This window comes from Rasamsonia byssochlamydoides (assembly GCF_041956645.1).
Source record: "Rasamsonia byssochlamydoides strain NRRL 3658 unplaced genomic scaffold VTN77scaffold_102, whole genome shotgun sequence".
NCBI classification, from domain to species: Eukaryota; Fungi; Ascomycota; class Eurotiomycetes; order Eurotiales; family Trichocomaceae; genus Rasamsonia; species Rasamsonia byssochlamydoides.
In genome coordinates, this window is record NW_027192485.1 from 23,760 (window position 1) to 38,534 (window position 14,775).

Consider the following 14,775-nt stretch of genomic DNA (forward strand, 5'->3'; position numbering starts at 1 on the left):
TTCGTAGAGGATGATCCATGATTCATCCATAATGAACACGTTATACGGACTCCCCATAACAATGGATAGATATACTAGTCTCAATATTAGCCTAGCTTCTTTTTTCCCGTATCTTTTCACAAGCTTCTCTCTCTATTGGCTGATTCATATGTTGAGGGTTCAGATCTGCGCCAATCAATTACACTTCCCGGTAATATTAATAATAGTATTATAATATTAGTATGTATTATCATCTGCGGGGGATCTGCAGATATTGACAGGTGCTAGCCTGAGATACAGATGGCATTATCCTTAATATAGGTAGGTAAAAGGGTACATATGCTGAGTCAATCATTGCCGTGAATAGAGGTATCTCCTTAGCAATTTTTTTTTGTTTTTGTTTTTGTTAAAAAAAAAGGCTGGTTGTGCTACTTAATATTTATTGCTTTATTTCTGGGGTGTTAGGTCGATACCTCTAAAATTTATTGTTTACAGCCATGCCCTGCCCTCTACCTCAAGATACAAGTATATGTGTATGTATGTCCTTCACTGATGACATATGACTATGACCCTGATCCTTTGTCTAGGAGGAGTGAATCGACTACTCTGCAGCTCTAAAATATAAAATGAAAAAAAAAAATTTTCTGCCGAGTTACAGGACGTGAAAGTGAGAAGAAATATTAGTTAGGCTAGGATTATCTTCTGATATAGTAAGAGATTCCGTTGCTTTCCTTTTCCCTTTTCTAGAGAAGAAAGAAATTTGGTGTGGTAATAAATGAGTTACCTTCAAAATTCACGCCCAATAAGACCACTCTCTCTACCTCCTACTCAACCCGGCAAAGATCGCGACCAATCTGCCTCCAGCCCTCATTGCCAACACACGGCTGACACCAGAACACATCGTCCGGATCGTATTTCTTCTTGATGCTGAGCAGACGCGGGTAGTTGGAGCCCCAGAATGCCTGCTGCCAGTTTGGCTCATAGGGATCGGCCTGTATCCAAAATCGCGTGTGCGCTTAGTATTCTCCTTTATCGTCTGAATTTGTTTCCTTGTGTTGCTCACCTCGTTGATATAGCATCCAGAGTCAGGATTGAATTGGCGCAAGGCTTCGACGTACTGCGTGCGGAGCAGGTGCTCTTGCTCCTGTTTCTCGGTTTCGTCTAGGGGTGGCCAGGTTACGCCGACGACTTCGATAGCGTCAGTAGTTGATCGTATTAGGCTTTTCGTTTTGTTTCTTTTTTTTTCTTCCTTCTTTTGTTCTCTTGTTCCCTGCCTTTCTCTCCCCCTCCCTCTCTTTTATTTATTGGTTTATACTTACCAAAATGCAGATACGCCTTCCTCCAAGCCGGATTGACAGCATCACCTCCTCCTCTCGGTTTCGCGTGCCAGACATTCTTCCCCGCCACCATATTGACATTTGCACCTCCATTCGGTGGGATGGCGTCCTGGAGCATCTGTTTCACCTCATCTACTGGTTTCGCCAGGGACTCTCCATCCAGCAACCGGGATCCAATCAGCATATCATCTCCATACAACCCCGAGTCCCGATGCGGAAACCACCAGCTGTAGAAGTTCTCATACTGCGTTTCGTTCCCGGAGAAGACCACCTCTGTCGGCCACGTCGATTGGATCTTGTTGATGATGGGGGCAAACAACGCCGCCGGAGCACCGGGGCTTGCGTCCAACATGAGAAAGTCCCCCAATAGGATGGAGCAATTGAACGGTTGGCCGCATATGGTGGTGTTGGGGTAGATGTACGTATAGCCCATCATGCCACTGTCAGACAGGCGCGGGACTTCCGACATAAAGTATGCCATCACGTCCCACCATGCGTCTGAATTCGCCGTTGAGGCGATGTAAACCTCGTACGAGGAGATCGGCTTGTCGGGATATATGGTGAATGTTGCAGATGTCATAACACCGAATGTCGAGCCGCCGCCCTGGAAGTTGTCAGCGCAGTTATCCAAGAGTGGAAATAATGGCAACGCACTCCTCTCACAGCCCAGAAGAGATCGCTGTTCTGGCATTCGTTCGCCGTCAAGATCTCTCCCGACGCAGTGACAATCTCAACCTCGAGAACCTGGTCGGCTGCCAGACCGTAAAACGTGCTGAGAGCACCGTGGCCTCCCCCGGTGAGATAGCCTCCAATTCCCACGTCCTGACCACCGCCTCCGACGAGAGCCATGCCCTGCTCACCGGCCAGTCGGTAGATGTCCTCCATTTCCATCCCGGCGCCGACGGTCACCGCACTGGAATTGATCGCGTAGCTGCAGCCCTGCGGGTGGAACGAAGACGCATGATACTCAAAGCCGCGGATATGATGCGTCCAGATGGACAGTGAATTGGGCGCGACAGATCTGAGAAGATGGTCAGCCCAGTCTGCCTCAAGTCGGAGTATATGGTGGTACCAACCTGCCCAAGTAATCATGCCCTGTACCCTTCACGATCAACCTGATGTTGTGCTGTCTCGCAAAATCCACCCCGAGCTTGACGTGTTCTGCCGTAGTCGCATTCACCACGTATATGGGATATCCCTCTCCGCTGCACGGATCAGCTGGGTAGGGAAGACAGGAATCGTTGTTCCAGTTGTTGAGGATCGTGCTGATGGGATTGTCCACATGAAAGGTGGTGTTGGACCATTCCTGCTGGACGTATGCGCAGGTAGCGTTGTTGAATGTCGGCTGGTCTGGATGGCAGACGGCGCCTGGGGGTGGAGGCTGGAGCAGACGCCCTGAGAGAGATGCGTTCAGAGCCTGCCATTCAGATGGTGATGGCCAGTCTGGAGATCCAGGAACTGCCTTGCAGAATGCATTAACCGGGACGACAATCCAGGAAGAGAAGAGCAATGATGCAAGGGTGATTAGCTGAGACGAAGGCATCATTACATATAGTTCGGCAAAGAAATATGATCTGAACATGAACAGTAGATAGACATCAATCAGAACATGCTCAGCTCCATTGCTACCCTTATATACTTGTCATCCTCGGACTTTCGTGTCCTGCTGTGATATGAATCAAATCAAAACATCCGAATGAGCCATTTTCTGAGCGCACGCTGGCTGGCATTGGATTTCGCCAGTACTAGGAAATGATCATTATGGAGAATGTGGCCGTGTCCTGCCTCTATAGCGTGTCGTTGAGAAGTGTCAATTTAATTCCCTCATTTCATCACACATAGAAAAGCCAAACGATGGTCCAAGTTTATTTATTTAGCTCCGATCCTGGTTGGAGAAGTAGAATTAGAACTGGGGAACATCTCAACTGACGATTGGCTAATAGGTGAATTGTATAGATTAGCGCCTCGTATTTCGGGCACTGCACTGCCCTGCCAGACAAGCCACTTAGCCACCATTCGGGCGTTTATAGCGCTAATACCAAGATCAACGAGACTAGTCTGTGTTAGGCATCATCATGCGCAGGCTCTTAGAGCTTAGGTAGGTTGGAGAAAAGCGAGTGATGTCATATATCTTCTGATGCTGGAAGGATAATATGAACTATAATTCTTAATAAGGAAAGCAGATGGGTCCTAACAGATAGACAACGAAGCTAGTCTTATTTAGGAATCACCATGCGTAGAGATTAGGCAGGTCCAGAAAAGCGAGTGGAATAAATATATAATCTACAACTCTTTATCATATCCAGACCCAGTCTTTTCTTTTCAATTATTGTAATTGTATCTTTTTGAACAGCAGTTGGTATCATTAATTAATTTTCAGAGATTATTTCTCAGCCAAAATCCATATTAAATGGGGATGGCCGAAGGTGATTTGTAGTCTACAAATTAGCCAAATTAAATTTTTGTATGACAATAAGGGTCTTTGTTATATTCAGTGTACTGTAAGGATAACTTCAATCAGGTCCAAAGAAAAAAAAGAAAAAGAAAAAGAAAACGAAACACGTGTATCGAAAATTAGTAGATTATTCCCTAAATCTTTTTACGAATTGTTGGTATCGAAACATTGCCATTTATAGAAATGTTATCGTATAAATTTGGACAATAGATATTATTTTCTTTTTTTTTTTTAAAAAAAAAACATTTTTCTGATAAAATTTGAGTTATATTTCGATAAGAGTAAACTAAAATTAAATATTAATTCAATCTAATTAATAAAAACTTCTATATAAAAATAAAACTTAATCGATCCTTTATTAGAAAATGACTTTTATTAATACCATTAGCATCTAATTTTGTTAGTAATTATCGGCATAAAATATACAGGCAGGTTTTGGGGTGTGGTGTGGTGTAAACTTAGCAATTTGAAAGTGTGCTTACTTATGCACATAATAAATCGACTATATATATTACTCAGAGGAAAGAAAGAGTTCAGCAAGAGGGGCATTATAGGGTTCTTGTTAACCCATCAATTATATGGATAGGAATAGTCAACGCTGTCGGTTTTTGGGAGTTCACAGTGAAGCCGGCAACTACCAGAAGATAATGAGGACGATGGATTCACCAAAGATTGGAGGGTGCTGTCTATGAAAAAAATAGAAGCTAACCTGTCTTTCTGATCCTCTTTCCTTTCTCATTCTTGTCATGCACGAATTAGGTTGTTATGCAATTACAATACCTTCACGCTGTGACAAATTCCTCTTCGTCAATATAAGTAACTTCTGATACTCACCCAGTCAGGAATGTCGATTTCCCAGAACACTCGACCAATCTCCCCTTCTCATCCATTCTTCCAGACTGGTCATCGGACAGTCGACGCCAGCCTGAAGACATCGAAACCGTACACAACCGGTCAATCAGTACAGTGCTATCCTTGAAGTCAGTGACAGATAAACATACCTTTTGGATATCCTCTGCCCTCAATAACGTCACATCACCCCCGTCATACCCCGGATCAGTCGAATACACAAACATATCACCCAACTCACGGCCGAATTCGTGGTCAGGAATGATCTCAACGAACTCTTCTAGAGAAACCTGCCGGTAGCCACCAGGAATAGAGGTAATCTTGCTCCAGAGCTGTATGTACTCCGTCCAACTACACGTTGTGCCTTCTGCCATGTAGCTTCCTCCAGGAGGTAGTCTGGACACGGCATAGATGAAGTTTCCTGTGTCAGCATTGACTTCCAGATGCGGGACAGGCGCATCGGGGGCGGTAGGGAAATTCATCTCGAAGGTGCCGTCGGGGGTCTTAAGCCATTGTGAGTGGTCCACAATCATGGCAAGAAGAGAGCACAATATTCAAGTTGATACTAACCCTCCGAAGATACGCCCCAGGAACAAACTTATAGCTAGACATGAAATACCCCGTCTGCACGCAGGACATCTTCGCCGCCAGCCGGTGATGCTTCTCCCGAACGTAATCCGGAAACACGTCCGCTTTGGCGTCGAAGTGGTACAGCTCCTGGAATCGTCCCTGACTGCATCGACCGGCGTGACTCAGCGTCGACGCGATGAACCCGTTGTCGTCAAGGGTATCGACTGTCTGCGCCGCCGCATCAGCGATGTTCTTCCCCTGCTGCAGCTCGACGTCGTAGGCGTATCGGCGACAGGAGATGCCTGCTTGGGCTGCCTTCAGTCGACAGTCAGGGTGGAAGAAAGGCTCCCAGTAATTCGTCACGCTGAAGATGAGGTTGGCACCTGCCAATACTCCCTTCAAGCTTGTCGCGTCATCTAGATCTGCCTTAACAATGTCCACCCCCTGAGCGGCTAGTTTCTGTGCTGTAGGCGATGAGGGATTCCGAGTCAGACCACGGACTCGGTAGGTTGGATCTTGCAGGAAGCGCTGCGCGACAGAGCCGCCTTGGTTGCCTGTGACGCCAACGATGCAGATGAGTTTTGTTGATGTCATTATTGAGAGAAATCTTGTTCCTTGAGAGGGTAAATCTGATCTAAATGATAAATCTCTGTCCTATCTATCGCGGGAAATACATTAATAAGTCATGTTTTGATGTGCTGCACTCAAAATGGATTAGCAAGCTAATGCGGGGTTCATGCATGGCACTCCTGATAAGAAGATCCATCCTAACTGTGGACAGATACTCCAGTAGCGTCGACATTTCTTCCCAGATACATTCGTAAAAAAACGTAGTTAGTGATAGATGGTGCTGCGAGCAGATGAATGAGCGCCCACTTGGGACTTTTCCTCTTGAAATTATTATTAGCTATATACCGTGGTTACAACCAATGAATGGTATTATTACCAATCGCGCCCTAGGATCATCCAAGCATCCACTAATATGAAAATCTATATAGGATATAAGAGGGTGCATATAGACCCAGGGAATGTCAACAGAAAAGATCCAGAGTTAAAATGCAGTTGTTACGGCGGCTCTTTTTGGCTAAGTGGAAGATTTCTGACAGGGAATAGAGCTAGTTCAAATCTTGAAGGCATTATGACTGTCTGCATAGTAGATGCTATTAAGCTTAAGCTCCTGGCCAGCATAGACCTTCATGTCTGGCATAACCTTCTGATCCAAATACTTGGTCTGTCACACTGCTGGCGACATCGGGATCTTCCAGAACTCAAAAGCAGGGTAAGAGAGAGACATGAACTCAGAACGGGCAGAATCCATATCAGCAGGTAGGTCAACGAGTCCAATTAATCAGTGGTGAATCAGAACATTGTACTATATGGTGTTCTTAATCTGACATGAATAGCTGCAACCAAAGTTAACAATTTATTTCTTTGTTCTTTTTGAATGTCATGCTCATGGTCCTCCATCCTCTCGGGTGTCTCAGCCTCATCCTAGCATCTTCTCTCTTTATAAATTTCGATATTGCACAAATCGCTGATACTTCCCTAAATCTATATCCTTGCCTGGATCTGATAGTATCAACCGTCATATGAAGTGCCACTATCTCCTTTCTGGCTCTCCTTCTCTGACTCACCATCATCATCAACCTCCCCATCCTCCTCCTCCTCTTCTTCTGAACTGTCATCATCACAGTCATCGTCACTACCTTTGGGCTTGGTACTCTCGTCCCCTTCTGGTGATTCTTCAGTAGGCATATATTCTGTGCTGCTGGCTGTGAATATGTGGTCCGGGTGGTGTGAGATCTCGAGTCAGGCAGCATTTGTAGCAAAACATAAAGTCGGAGCATACATCGCACTTGTAGCAAATACCGCGAACAGTCTGGTTGGTCTGTTGTTAGCCCATCTGTCCAAACGAACATATCCAGGAGTCCTCGTCTTTGAGAAAAAACATACAGATAGACAACTGTCACAAAACCCGTCGTGGGCTATGGCCTTGGCTGATGAGTGGAGATTCTCATCCCAAGTATCTTCCAAGCCTTGTTCTGCAAGCCTTTCATTATACTTCTCTTCTAGCAGTTGCACGATTGCATCGTCCAAATTGTGATATCTTGCCAGCTTGATGACAGACCACTCCCTACCAAATCTATTCCATTTCACACATGGATCTGCACCTCGATCTAAAAGCAGTGTAATCATCTCTTTCTGGACACTGGCGGTGGACGGCCTATTGACGGTACCACATCCTCTTGCGGCCCAGAGTAAAGGAGTCCAGCCATCATTATCAGGCTGGTCCACCCGGTTCCTCAAGAGAGAGAGAACTCGCTCAACGATATTGATACATCCACCGATCACGGCCCAATGGAGGGCAGTTCGACCCATCGTGTCCTTCGTCTCAACGTCGCCTCCAGCATCCAGGATCAGCTGAAAGTGTTTCGAGCTATTGGCTGCTGCGAAATGAACGGGTACTCGACCCATGGCATCTGGAATATCTATATTCGCCCCTTGGTCGAGAATCAGCTTGGTGATGTTCGGAGTCGACCACGCACACGCGACGTGGATTGCGGTTCCGCAAATTCCCCCGACAATCGATACGTCTGCATGGGCCTTGTTGATAAGGTATGATATCACGCTCTCCTGTTCCTCTGGGTTATCATCACGGTAGCAGGCCTGCTGCAAAGGTGTTCCATGCAAAGGATCCACGAGGTTCACATCTGCACCGGCCTTGATGAGGGTTTGGATGATTTCCAGGCCGGCATAGCGGCAAGCAACATTCAATGGATCGCGCTTCGTGCCACCGACAATGTTGATCTGGGCTTTCTTTCGGATGAGATACTTCACTGCTGCAATATTCGTAGAGAGCACTGCCCTGCTCAGTGGCGTGTCGCCGGCCTTGTTGCGAGCTTCCAGGTCCGATCCGCCATTCACAAGCAGCTTGACGATCTCCAAAGACGTGTCTGAGTTGATGCCATGTAGTGGCGTATTTCCCATGCTGTCTTCTGTCTGCAGATCCGGGCGATACTCCGTCAGGCTCCGGACTGAGCCCACCTGGTTCTCCTTGATCGCGTGCTGCAAGATGCAAAGCATCATGTAACAAGAAAAGAAGGGGGGGCTGTCCATACTGAAATATCTATGAGGCCTCCGTTTGAAAAATGATCATCCAGAACTCGACTAGGCCGTCGTGACCAAGACATAATTAATACAAGTCAAAAACGAGTGAGTGAGTCCCTACCATCTTCCTGTCTATTCAGATAGTGGGTAGCATGATGAACGAATCAGGGCATAGCACTCGGATATTCCGTTGTATATACATTCAACGACGAGTTATTATCACTCTGTAACAGGAAGTAAGTTTCATCAATTGCGCGTCTATCTACCTCGTCCCAATTGATTGACTGACTGTCCGACACTGTCCCTATATTCACTAATTACATGCATCTAGCCATGAACAAGGTACCTAGCGAAGATAGATATATAGATACGTCGTATCTCTACCCAGATGACTGACAGAAGGTCAGCCAGACAAGCATGCTATTCTCGGATCTTCACCACTTAACCCAAAAGGAGGCGTACATGCCATGATATATAGTGTTGGATGTTTTCTATAGAGGCTGCTGATATCTACAGAATATACCGGAATCCCGCCGCCAGCTGCGCCGCTGTCGGTCCGTTCTTCCCTGGGTCCAGCCCCCGATCCAGCTTCGCGTTTTGCCGTCGCAGGTACAGCCACGTCGCCACCGTGAAGGAGATGGCGAGTGACGCTGCGGCCAGATTGACCAGGAAAGCGGCCAGGTAGCGTGGGGGCGCATAGTAGAGGTATGATGTCCAGACTGGCGGCACAGTCAGCAACCATGAGATATATACAGTAAAACAGGCGAAAGGACGTACTGTTCGGCGTGTTGCACACAGCGTTGATCAGGGCAATGGCTGACGCGCGTTTTGCGGTTGGCTGCGCCAGCGACCCGGTGATCCAGGACAGGATGACGATCGAGGAGGCGTAGAACGAGCCTGGCATGAGCATCATGGCGAAGTCTATTGAAGTCAGCTAGAATTGTCTAGCCGTGTAACTAGTATAATTGAAAGATGGGGATGCGTACATCGTGCAGCGGTATTCAGCGAGGAAACAGCGATGATGTTCGCCACAAGAGTGATGATGAGCGGGCACACGATGTGGAGGAAGCGTTCTTGTTTCTATATGTCATATTAGTCTGAACGATTGTCAATATATCTGGGCGAGGGATTGTCTCACACACCCTGTCTGAATGGAATCCGTTGACCATCATCGCCACGACGCAGAGGAGATACGGTGGCTGAAGTCTTCCATTAGCAGGCTCGACACAGTAGATCCGATCGATCCAGATGGTGGGATACTCACCGCCGTCAGCGCATAGGTAGTGTTCCTCGAGTACCCCAGCGTCGCAACGACAGACGGAAACCAGTTCGTCACAGCGGCCGCGACATAAGTCTGCCAGTGGATCAGTGTCGATCACTGAGTTACTGACTGATATCTTACACTCCAGAGAACTGCCATCAGAAGCCACGCCTTCGGGTCCTGCGTAGCCATCACTAACCCCTTCCAGGCAGAGATCTCGTCCGTATTGTCCTGCTGGCCCAGGTCCTTGGCAAAGTTCCACCGTAGCCATTCACGTTCTAACTCAGAGAACCCCCGGATGCTGTGCAGCCCGTTGGGCAGGATGACGGCGAAGATGGCGGCGATACCGATTGTGGCCACGCCTTCGACCAGGAAGAGCTGCCGAGTTAACAATTAGAGTCTGGCGGGCATGGATTGACTGTACGGATCAAATTTCTACTACTCACCCACCGCCACCCTGCCAACCCATGCGTCCCATCCAGCTTCAAGATCGCAATGGCAAACAACCCGCCAAAGGCATTCCCCAGCTGGGAGCCTGAATACAAAATGGCCGTCCGCAAGGCGAACTGCTTCCGGGTGTAGAACAGCGAGAGATAGAAGAGCGCTCCCGGGAAAAAGGCCGCCTCGACGAAGCCCAGGAAGAAGCGCGACAGCACCAGGCCAGTGAAAGAGTGGACGGCCGCCGTGCAGGCTGAGATCAGCCCCCAGAGACACATCGCCGCGCAGATGTATACGCCGGGGAATCGGGTCTTGCCTGCGATCATGTTGGAGGGGACTTGCATGAGGACTGTCGTGTCGAGAGTCAGCATGTATCTATTCATTCAGTGGACTATTGCCTAGATAATGGTTCTGTTTTGCGCCGAAAGCGGAGAAGGAAAAAAAAAAAAAACGTACTGTATCCAACAAACAGCAAGCTGATACAAGTCTGATACTGCACGTCCGTCAGACGCAGGTCCTGCATGATGGTAGCCAACTTGGCCGAGGCAATGTTCTGCCGATCAAGGTAGTTGAGGATATACATGACGACGACGCAGGGCATGATGATCAGGTCCAGCTTCAGCGTCGCACGTCTCCCGAGACGGGCATATCCCGCTTCGCTGAGCGCGGCGAGCGCGGGCGGAGGCACCAGCGCAGCGGCATTGTCGTTGCGAGGTGTGTCGAGGTCGGGGGTATTCTCGATCTCCTGCGAGACCAGGTTGGCTTTGTTGTCGTCGGACATGAGGCCAGCAACCCGGTAGAAGATTTGCGAATCTGCTTGTTTCCTTTCCCAAGGACTTGAATATCATCCACGGAGCGACTATATATATCAGAAAAAATAAATCTGCCCCGAAGGTTAGTAAGAACTGGATCGAGATCGAGATCCAGCCGAAGACTTACACTCTCCAGACCTGCTGGGATTAATTCAACTTCCTCAAATCAAGACAGAGTAGATGGTCTGTTATATAGATAAGGATGGTCGCTCGAGACGAGCAGGCCAAGCAAGGAGATATTCTCCACCGACATAACATCTTATGGATGCTGGCGTGCAATCTACGGAGCACGGAGTAAGCGAGTGAATTCCCCCGCATTAATTACCCACGGGGAGAGTGGTTAGCGTGGGGGAGCTCCCGCTTTCCGGGGGAATCCCATGGAGAAAGAGCTCGGCAACAGACCAGTCAAATTCGTTGCATTCCCACATTGCTGCAGAGGCGACATACATCAGCTGGGAGGAATTCAGTCAGAAAGAAAGTCACCCCACTGGCTGCCCCCACGCTAATGGCGACACAGATGATAGGGCGTATATACGGAGTGAGCATGTTTCTTTCCTGCGAAGATAAGCAGTGGACTGGTTGATTTGATACCTGGGTAGGTACATCGTTAATGCAATCTAGATAGATGGCTACCAGTAGAGGGCAATTTAAAAAAAGGGGAAAAAAAATCAGATACGGTGGGTGAATACAACTTGCCCTGGCATATTGTAGATTAACTTGCCAAAAAGTGGCCCTGGGAACATCAAGAGCAATCTTGTTCATGTGGATGATCAACTACTGTATCTAGATATTGAATATAGTTCTAGGACCATGAGACATGTTACAATGTCAGGAATGTCTGTACATCAATGTTAAGAAAAGCTCTGATGCTACTTAGAGATGTCTATATAAAACTTCAAAAACTGTTGTTAGCTTACAGATTCCAATAGCTATAGTGGTTATTTTACATTTACATTTATTTTAATTTTTCCTTTATATTGTAGCCCCCTCCCATCCTTGTGTTGTTCGAACCTTCTATCCAGACTTAGAATAAGTTTACAGTTGTCCATATCCAGTTATCGAGTTTGCTCAACTCCGGGTACAGACCGTGTCTCTTCTCCAGCCTGCCCGGTGAAATGTGGTTTTCATCCCAAGCCGGCAGTTGCCACGGCTATGGGATCTGTTGCGGATGGATAGAATCATGTTGTGTTTAGCACTTTATAGCGAGCTGTGTGACAGGCTACCACAATGTGTGAAACAAGAATGTGCGCTAATGACTACCCATCGCTCCCAAAATCGTCTGAAACCACGACTGCTCCAAGGGATGCTCCAAGGCTTGATCCGCTGGAGCCGTTTACTGGGATTGAAAGTCATGAGATATCGAATAAATTCCACACAATCTCCAGGAAAGTCCGACAGCTCCTCTTCTAAAGACTTTAGGTTGATGACTTTCTTCCTCACGAGAGCCTCTGTGAGGTAAAATTACTCGGTAAAATTGGAGCTCCGGTCCCAATTAAGAGAACTGACAGGCTGGATAATTTTTGCAGTACACCACGCTGCCTGCGTCATGTCATGTGGTTTGGATGGAGGCCTGATGTTCATGTCAGAGGCACCAAGTAAAGCTCTGGCTGCGAGGGATTGGGTGGGCTGAATGGCTTCAACCAGTAAGCAATACAAACTTCAAAGAATGCCCCTCACACTTGTACCCACAGACCAGACATTACATGCAGGTAATAGTGCAGCTCTCATCCCAATTCCAGGTCGCACAAATTGTGAAACCCTGAAGGCGATATTGTATTGCTTACCAGCAGGGATAGCTTGAGAACTTAGCTATACAGTAGATCTCGACTTCTTCAGAGATTGCATCCTTATGACCACCGGAATTAGCCAGTTTGACGACTAGAGAAGAAGTATTGGCGCCAGAAACAATAATTTCTTTTTTTTGGGGGGGGGGGGGTCACATATAACTTGCGTGTTAGTAATTGGAAAGTTGGGAAAGAAGTCCTCTCGGGGACTCTCCTTGTATGAACACCGGCTTCCTGTCCATCCATGTCCGAAAAGACAGAGAGGGCCTTAAGGACCGACTTTGCAATAATGCTTGGGAGCGGCGAGGTCGATGGCCACTTTTAATTGCGAATGGACCGCAGATCGTGGCCCATCCACTCAAGAACCATGCACTTGTCAGTGCCGTTATCGATCGCCTCATACAAGGCCCGGATGTAGGGGGACTGCTTGATGCAGTCGAATTCGTAGACGTCAACCTCCCATTCATAGGGCACTGGATGATCTTCCGTTTTGATGACAGCCTTGAAAACCAAAGCTTAGTCTCGAATATATATATTATCCGCTTTCATAGCATGTTTAACGCAGCTCAGGGGAACCAACGGAGAAGAAGTACCAGCAATATGAGCCTTAAAAACCGACTTGGTGAAGGCATTCAGGACAACATATGAGCTTTTCCGACCTTGAATCAGCGCCCTTTGGCCGTTCTGTAGCAGTTCATAGATTGGCTGTGGCATTTTGAAATATATATAGTCCTGATCAAGATGTAACCTACGTATTGAGATGCGTCCCAAGGTTGCTTGCCTAGGTAGAGGGTGTCGTTGGTTTACTAGAAAGAGCTAGTACCCAGTCATGTGATGGCTATCACCTGGACACCTGCAGCAGGTTCCCCGGGGCAATAATTGTATATTGCTCAAGCATCTCCCAAGCTTTGGCTTAACGAATACTCCCATACCAGTATTACCGAATAATGCCTGATAGCCAAGCAGGCTTGATATTATTCCGGAAGAAGTAAAGGTAACCTATTCCAGGTCAAAGATTATCAAGTTTTCTTTAACTGGAATAATGTGGGCAGCAGCTAGAATTCATCAGCCCTCCTAGGTGATCGGGTATCTGTCAGTCTGTTGGATCGCAGAGACTCTGGTGAGCAGGAAGGCGCTCAGCATCAGGTCAGAGGACAAGTTGTCCGTAATTGAGATTCCTGCAGACGGCACGGCGTCCATCCGGTACCTGCTGATGTTCGATCCTGATCGACGGCCGATGGCGGAGGAGTTGAAAACAGGTACCTAACAGTGCCAAGATTGCAAAAAATCCGGAAATAGAATTTTAGAGATTTCAGTCAGGCTAACTTTTGAACAAAAACGAAAAAAAAGTACAAAAGCAAAGAAAAGAAGCAACCCTGTTTTTAGGGCTGATTTCTCTGAATGTTCCTTCGGTAGGGGGAATCGAACCCCCGGCTGCTGTGTGAGAGACAGCGATGTTAGCCACTACACCATACCGAATCTGGTTAGTAGAGATGCAGCCCTAATTCATATTTGTGGATTGTGGATCTCGATCTCTATCCAGTTCTTATTAATCTTCGGGGCAGGTTCATTTTGATGACATCCAAGCGAAGGAAGCAAACAGACCAGCACATCTTTTACGTAAGCCAATTTTCGTTTCTACTTAGTCATCAGTTTCTTGGCATAACTGTCCAATCAAATTGCAGCAGCGAAAACCTTAATCTACAGAGAACTTTCAGGCCAAGGCGCTAAAGACTTTATGCGAACCGAAATCATGAAGATCGATTTCCCTATTTCGTGACATTTCCAGAAAATCTATCAATTGCATGAATCTGACGTTTCAAAAGCGCTATATCCAGTCATCTGTTTGCAGAGGTATCCATGCAGTGACTATTTGTTACTAGGATAGTTGGACTACAGAAGTCGCGGGCAACCGTTATCAATCTTATCCGATGGCCGGAATCAAGCACGTGCATGCTCCCTACCAACCGGCAGCTCGGGCTGTCATTGGCCCGGAAAAACCCCATTCGGGCCCGTAACAGACTGACTGGAGCTCCGTTTGTCGGTCCGTCGTCAGTCGGATATACGGATGATGCGAGCTTGGCTTTGACCATCAATCCAGCCGTTCTCTTCTCATCTAATAGGTCGTTTCGTTTACTTGGAGGAGTCTTAGAGCGACTCCGGAGTGTACCATCGAGCGATC

The 14,775-nt window shown here is 47.3% G+C and overlaps 5 protein-coding genes and 1 non-coding gene across 6 annotated transcripts; all 6 read right to left on the reverse strand.

Moving 5' to 3' along the window:
- Positions 1 to 803: 803 nt before the first annotated feature.
- Positions 804 to 2,859, reverse strand: VTN77DRAFT_568 (uncharacterized protein; the record flags this gene model as incomplete). Its single annotated transcript, XM_069421873.1, has 5 exons — positions 804 to 971; positions 1,043 to 1,167; positions 1,299 to 1,920; positions 1,971 to 2,337; positions 2,393 to 2,859. 5 exons carry the CDS (start codon positions 2,857 to 2,859, stop codon positions 804 to 806), a joined length of 1,749 nt encoding a protein of 582 aa, XP_069273417.1.
- Positions 2,860 to 4,609: 1,750 nt separating this feature from the next.
- VTN77DRAFT_569 (uncharacterized protein) lies at positions 4,610 to 5,784 on the reverse strand (the record flags this gene model as incomplete). The annotated part of the gene is made up of 3 exons (XM_069421884.1): positions 4,610 to 4,696; positions 4,773 to 5,123; positions 5,191 to 5,784. 3 exons carry the CDS (start codon positions 5,782 to 5,784, stop codon positions 4,610 to 4,612), a joined length of 1,032 nt encoding a protein of 343 aa, XP_069273418.1.
- A 1,215-nt stretch (positions 5,785 to 6,999) lies between these two features.
- Positions 7,000 to 8,307, reverse strand: VTN77DRAFT_570 (uncharacterized protein; the record flags this gene model as incomplete). Its single annotated transcript, XM_069421896.1, has 1 exon — positions 7,000 to 8,307. The coding sequence occupies one exon, from the start codon at positions 8,305 to 8,307 to the stop codon at positions 7,000 to 7,002; it is 1,308 nt and encodes a 435-aa protein (XP_069273419.1).
- Positions 8,308 to 8,808: 501 nt separating this feature from the next.
- On the reverse strand, positions 8,809 to 10,778 carry VTN77DRAFT_571 (uncharacterized protein; the record flags this gene model as incomplete). The annotated part of the gene is made up of 8 exons (XM_069421907.1): positions 8,809 to 9,017; positions 9,076 to 9,219; positions 9,285 to 9,378; positions 9,441 to 9,497; positions 9,563 to 9,652; positions 9,701 to 9,937; positions 10,006 to 10,346; positions 10,454 to 10,778. 8 exons carry the CDS (start codon positions 10,776 to 10,778, stop codon positions 8,809 to 8,811), a joined length of 1,497 nt encoding a protein of 498 aa, XP_069273420.1.
- Positions 10,779 to 12,914: 2,136 nt separating this feature from the next.
- VTN77DRAFT_572 (uncharacterized protein) lies at positions 12,915 to 13,307 on the reverse strand (the record flags this gene model as incomplete). The annotated part of the gene is made up of 2 exons (XM_069421918.1): positions 12,915 to 13,094; positions 13,155 to 13,307. The coding sequence occupies 2 exons, from the start codon at positions 13,305 to 13,307 to the stop codon at positions 12,915 to 12,917; spliced, it is 333 nt and encodes a 110-aa protein (XP_069273421.1).
- A 693-nt stretch (positions 13,308 to 14,000) lies between these two features.
- Positions 14,001 to 14,072, reverse strand: VTN77DRAFT_t137. Its single transcript has one exon. It is a non-coding gene; the product is annotated as a tRNA-Glu (tRNA).
- Positions 14,073 to 14,775: the final 703 nt, after the last annotated feature.